The sequence below is a fragment of the Oncorhynchus mykiss genome, chromosome 7 (assembly GCF_057628025.1).
Source record: "Oncorhynchus mykiss isolate SJ-2025 chromosome 7, ASM5762802v1, whole genome shotgun sequence".
Taxonomy (NCBI): Eukaryota; Metazoa; Chordata; class Actinopteri; order Salmoniformes; family Salmonidae; genus Oncorhynchus; species Oncorhynchus mykiss.
This window is the reverse complement of record NC_143028.1, coordinates 51,116,501-51,122,500: the sequence shown is the minus strand read 5'-3', so window position 1 is coordinate 51,122,500 and position 6,000 is coordinate 51,116,501. Positions and strand designations below refer to the sequence as shown.

The 6,000-nt window shown below is 44.5% G+C and overlaps 1 protein-coding gene across 19 annotated transcripts in view; it reads right to left on the bottom strand.

The window, feature by feature from the left end:
• Positions 1–6,000, bottom strand: part of ppfia4 (PTPRF interacting protein alpha 4) — a 126,720-nt gene that overhangs the window by 41,871 nt on the left and 78,849 nt on the right. For all 19 annotated transcript variants that reach the window (XM_036983575.2, XM_036983578.2, XM_036983582.2 and 16 more), the window contains exons 2-4: positions 708–809; positions 475–639; positions 325–399 (exon numbers count right to left, since the gene is read on the bottom strand). In XM_036983575.2, the coding sequence (XP_036839470.1) occupies positions 325–399; positions 475–639; positions 708–809 (342 nt within the window). The remainder of the gene's footprint in view (positions 1–324; positions 400–474; positions 640–707; positions 810–6,000) is intronic.

Here is a 6,000-nt window from a genome sequence, read left to right as displayed (position 1 = left end):
ATTTGCCTTTGTAATGGATTCTTGTTGAACAGATGAGGACAGGAGAAAGGGAGAGAGAGAAAGATAGAGGGAACAAATTATTGAATGAACAAGTAAGAGACATTTTAACAGAAAGAGAGTGTGCCTTGGATCTGTGTGTGTGCTTAAGAGAGAAAGAGAGCGGTCGAGGGAGAACAGAGAGAGAGAGAGAGAGAGAGAGAGAGAGAGAGAGAGAGAACAGAAAAGACAGTCCCTTGGTTGCGTGTTGGTCGTTCAGAAAAGCTAGCAGACTGAGAGCATCAGCAGATGGCAGGTGAGGACACACACACACAAACACACACACACCTCCTGAGTTGTGGCTGATAACTGTCCCTCTAGTGTAGTCACTCTCTCAAGAGCCACCCGAAGCCTCTCACGCACCTGTAAGACACAACCAGTGTTAGTTTGGGTTGGAATAAAAGCCCGGTTTTCAGTGAGATAAAGGTACATATATACCTTCTCATCCAGGGCTTTGTGGTGTTCGAACAGGGACTTGAGGGCCTTGAGGACCTCCACCTCGCTGGAGACCCCAGAGGGAGGAGGAGCTTGTCTCTTCACCACGGTCATCCTCAGACTGCGCTCGTGACGAGACACCAGACACTCCAGATGTTCCAAGAGAAGCTAGAGCAGAGACATCACACATGTTATACACATATTATACACTCAGTAACGCACACACTCACTCTTACCCTGGTGTTGTTCCTCTCAGCTTTCAGTTCAGATATCTCCTCTTCTTTCTCCAGCAGCTGTTCCCGACACACGTTCAGCTCCTTGGTCAGAGTGGCAAACTCCTGGGAAAAAACAGAAGATAAGATTGATGAGTTCACATTTTCTAAAGAATTTGCAGAGCATCAGTAGTTCACAGACAGTGCTTGTAGAACCTTCCACATTCACATCACATGTTTATCCCAGACCATTTCACCTGCACCACCATTTCACCTGCACCACGGGCCCCACCATTTCACCTGCACCATGGGCTCAACCATTTCACCTGCACCACGGGCCCCACCATTTAACCTGCACCAAGGGCCCTGCCATTTTCACCTGCACCACAGGCCAAACACCATTCACCTGCACCATGCCAGGGAGATACTGTGTATTCTATCACCACTTTACTTGGGGTATTTATGTCCAATCCCCAGGAACCTCTCCTCTAAACAGCACAGTGTCAGTCAGCACCTGACAAAGTGTCCCAGTTGTGAGTTGAACAGATGAATGCTTACTATACATACAGGGGGACAGGATGTCATTACATGACATAATACAGGAGCAGTGACACATACAGTAGTCTGTTAAAACCCACCTCTCTGTTCTCTAATGTTGATGCTTGTTACTTAGGGGATAGGGCTGAGAGAGAAGGGGTGTGTGTGTGTGTGTGTATTACTGCATGTCTCTTGGCACTATGTTGGCAGATCCCTGAGTCTCTGGCTCTGATCCAACTCCAATACCCTGCAGCTTTTAATACTCTGACACGCAGACACACACACATTGATAAAGACACGCACACACACACATCGATAGACCCATGGACACACACACACACATATACGGAGAGAGAAACATGCAGTGTGGTGGGTCTCTAGACTGGGTGGGCCCTGTAGCAGTGAGACTGCAGTCTTGCGTGGTGTTATGAGTTTGGAGAAGCCCTCAGTACTAAAACTAATCAAAACAGCTGCTCCTCTCAGCCTACGTGGGCTAGGCCACACACACACACACACACACACACACACACACACACACACACACACACAAAGACACACACACACAAAATGTGACAAAGACAAGTGTCTGTGCTCCCGTCTCTATAATGACTATTCTGTTCTGTCCTGAGTCACTGAGTTTGGATTTCACATGAACACAAACACACAAACACCCCACAAACACACACAGAGTATGGTTTTCAGATCACCCTGACTGGTAGCAGAGAAGAAAAGAGGAGGGAGAGAGGGAGGAAAAGAAGAAGGAAGAGGAAAGGGTAAAAAGGGTCAGTGCATTCATTTTACCATTGTTTTTCACTGGAGGCCAGTGGAAACCTACCAACAGATGTTCCATCTCACGGTCTCTCACTGTCTATTTCAATCAGAGCAAAAGCCTCAACACCCCCCCCCCCCTCTACCTCATCCTTTTAGCTGCTCTCTCCTCTCCCCCCTCTGTTCCTATCAGCTTCTCGTGCACGTCAGGAAAAACCAATTGGGAGAAGCATGGATTCATAAACGCTTGAGAATAAACAAAAGGGGATTGAAAACACGCATCCTTGATCAGAGATGAGTGTTGTTCATTCTCCCCCCAACCCTCCTCTCTTTATCTATCATCCTTCACACAGAATAATCAACCAAAATCATGGCTTTGTATTTGAGCTGTAATTCTGAGTGTGTTGAATGATGTCATGGTGCCCTCCAGACTAGTTAATAAAAGATCCAGACGGCTTTAGTGCTTGTTGTGGTTCCATGGACCATGGTTACCCCTGAGTGAACTGGAGCACAGAGGACAAATACTGCTGCTATCTCTCTCTGTGTCTCCATCTCTCTAATACACACTCAAAGGCTACATATTGAAGCTGGAAAATCTTCTGGAAGTCCGGAACAGGCCATTTTGTCTGCCACAAACCACAATCCGATGTGTGAGATGTGTTGGTATTTCTGAGTTAGACTGTGAGCCGTTGCCAAGCAATGCTGAGCTCAGACATTGTAAAGGGATTTCTCTCCTTGGCTTCCTTAAGCAGTTTGGGATTAAGGGATGAAAGCAATATGCTGGACTGAAAAGTGTATGTTGGTGTGTGTGTTTCTCGTTCTCTGTGTGTGTATGTAGGATGTTGTACTACAGTCTGACAGACTCAAACTCTCTAAGGAAATCAATTCTAGATTCCACATCGAACAGACAACAAAACACACACACACACACACACACACACACACACACACACACACACACACACACAATATCAACACACAAGTACACATTCACTATATTTCAGAGCCAGATGAGTCATTTTAGAACAGTCAGTCAAACACATCCAGTTACTGTCTTTACAGCTCAGAGAGAATGACCTTCAGTAAGTATGGGTATGTGCGTACTGCATAAATAGAATAAATACTTGTATTAGAAGTGTGTGTAAATGTGAGTGTTAGGTTTTACCGTTTTAGCCTACGTCCTACACTTAGGCATTTAAATGAAGCCAAACCCTGAGACACGCAAGTGACACAACCCCCTTTACAACCTCCGAACACACCATGGTGTGTGTGTGCCTCCAGTCACTATTATAGATAGGATAGGAGAATTGGCTAATCTTGTCGTGGTGTAATTGACTTGTAAACCCCTGTGTTTGTCTGTGCATGTGTTTAGTGTCTCAGTCCTCCTGGGATTGGTGGAAAGATAATTAACGCTACACTTCCTGGACCAATCACATTAGAGGAAAGTGTGCTGGAACTGTCAATCACAATAAAGCCCAGCCTCTGGAGGGACTTACACATTGTTCTCTTTTTAAAGACTGCTCCACAATCAGCACTTTTTCTCAAACAAGGACACACAAAAGCACACACTCTCTCTCTATCTATGGCTGAGTGATACTTAGGGCTCTATTTTCGGCTGGTGTTAAGCCTGCACAACTGTCAAATGCACGCTTGTTTGCAATTTCGACCTGTTAATGCCAGCGCTCTTCTATTTTCAAACCCTAGCATAAGGATTGGTCATTTATCTGCCTTCTATGAGCTCGCTTGCGCTGAGGTGGAAGGGTTCACACTATATCACAATCTCTGAGGTGGAAGGGTTCACACTATATCACAATCTCTGAGGTGGAAGGGTTCACACTATATCACCATCTCTGAGGTGGAAGGGCTCACACTATATCACCATCTCTGAGGTGGAAGGGTTCACACTATATCACCATCTCTGAGGTGGAAGGGTTCACACTATATCACCATCTCTGAGGTGGAAGGGCTCACACTATAACACCATCTCTGAGGTGGAAGGGTTCACACTATATCACAATCTCTGAGGTGGAAGGGTTCACACTATATCACAATCTCTGAGGTGGAAGGGTTCACACTATATCACAATCTCTGAGGTGGAAGGGCTCACACTATATCACAATCTCTGAGGTGGAAGGGTTCACACTATATCACAATCTCTGAGGTGGAAGGGTTCACACTATATCACTATCTCTGAGGTGGAAGGGTTCACACTATATCACAATCTCTGAGGTGGAAGGGTTCACACTATATCACAATCTCTGAGGTGGAAGGGTTCACACTATATCACAATCTCTGAGGTGGAAGGGTTCACACTATATCACAATCTCTGAGGTGGAAGGGCTCACACTATATCACAATCTCTGAGGTGGAAGGGTTCACACTATATCACCATCTTAGGTGGAAGGGTTCACACTATATCACAATCTCTGAGGTGGAAGGGTTCACACTATATCACAATCTCTGAGGTGGAAGGGTTCACACTATATCACCATCTCTGAGGTGGAAGGGTTCACACTATATCACCATCTCTGAGGTGGAAGGGTTCACACTATATCACCATCTCTGAGGTGGAAGGGTTCACACTATATCACCATCTCTGAGGTGTATTCTTTAAGACATGCGCCAAAGTGCCAATTTCAGTTTTCGCTGGTCAGGATATTTAAAGAGCGACTGACCCTAAAAAGCAACTAATCCCTTTGAAAACGGCCTATGTGGCATTGATGAGTCAGAAACTTTTATTCTATTGTCAAAATATACTACAGTGTAAATAGGATAATTTAGGCCTACCTTTAGGCCTACCTACAGAGTATATATATATATATACACAGTGCCTTGCGAAAGTATTCGGCCCCATTGAACTTTGCGACCTTTTGCCACATTTCAGGCTTCAAACATAAAGATATAAAACTGTATTTTTTTGTGATGAATCAACAAAAAGTGGGACACATTCATGAAGTGGAATGACATTTATTGGATATTTCAAACTTTTTTAACAAATCAAAAACTGAAAAATTGGGCGTGCAAAATTATTCAGCCCCTTTACTTTCAAGGCAGCAAACTCTCTCCAGAAGTTCAGTGAGGATCTCTGAATGATCCAATGTTGACATAAATGACTAATGATGATAAATACAATCCACCTGTGTGTAATCAAGTCTCCGTATAAATGCACCTGCACTGTGATAGTCTCAGAGGTCCGTTAAAAGCGCAGAGAGCATCATGAAGAACAAGGAACACACCAGGCAGGTCCGAGATACTGTTGTGAAGAAGTTTAAAGCCGGATTTGGATACAAAAAATATTTCCCAAGCTTTAAACATCCCAAGGAGCACTGTGCAAGCGATAATATTAAAATGGAAGGAGTATCAGATCACTGCAAATCTACCAAGACCTGGCCGTCCATCTAAACTTTCAGCTCATACAAGGAGAAGACTGATCAGACATGGAGCCAAGAGGCCCATGATCACTCTGGATGAACTGCAGAGATCTACAGCTGAGGTGGGAGACTCTGTCCATAGGACAACAATCAGTCGTATATTGCACAAATCTGGCCTTTATTGAAGAGTGGCAAGAAGAAAGCCATTTCTTAAAGATATCCATAAAAAGTGTCGTTTAACGTTTGCCACAAGCCACCTGGGAGACACACCAAACATGTGGAAGAAGGTGCTCTGGTCAGATGAAACCAAAATGTAACTTTTTGGCAACAATGCAAAACGTTATGTTTGGCGTAAAAGCAACACAGCTGAACACACCATCCCCACTGTCAAACATGGTGGTGGCAGCATCATGGTTTGGGCCTGCTTTTCTTCAGCAGGGACAGGGAAGATGGTTAAAATTGATGGGAAGATGGATGGAGCCAAATACAGGACCATTCTGGAAGAAAACCTGATGGAGTCTGCAAAAGACCTGAGACTGGGACGGAGATTTGTCTTCCAACAAGACAATGATCCAAAACATAAAGCAAAATCTACAATGGAATGGTTCAAAAATAAACATATCCAGGTGTTAGAATGGCCA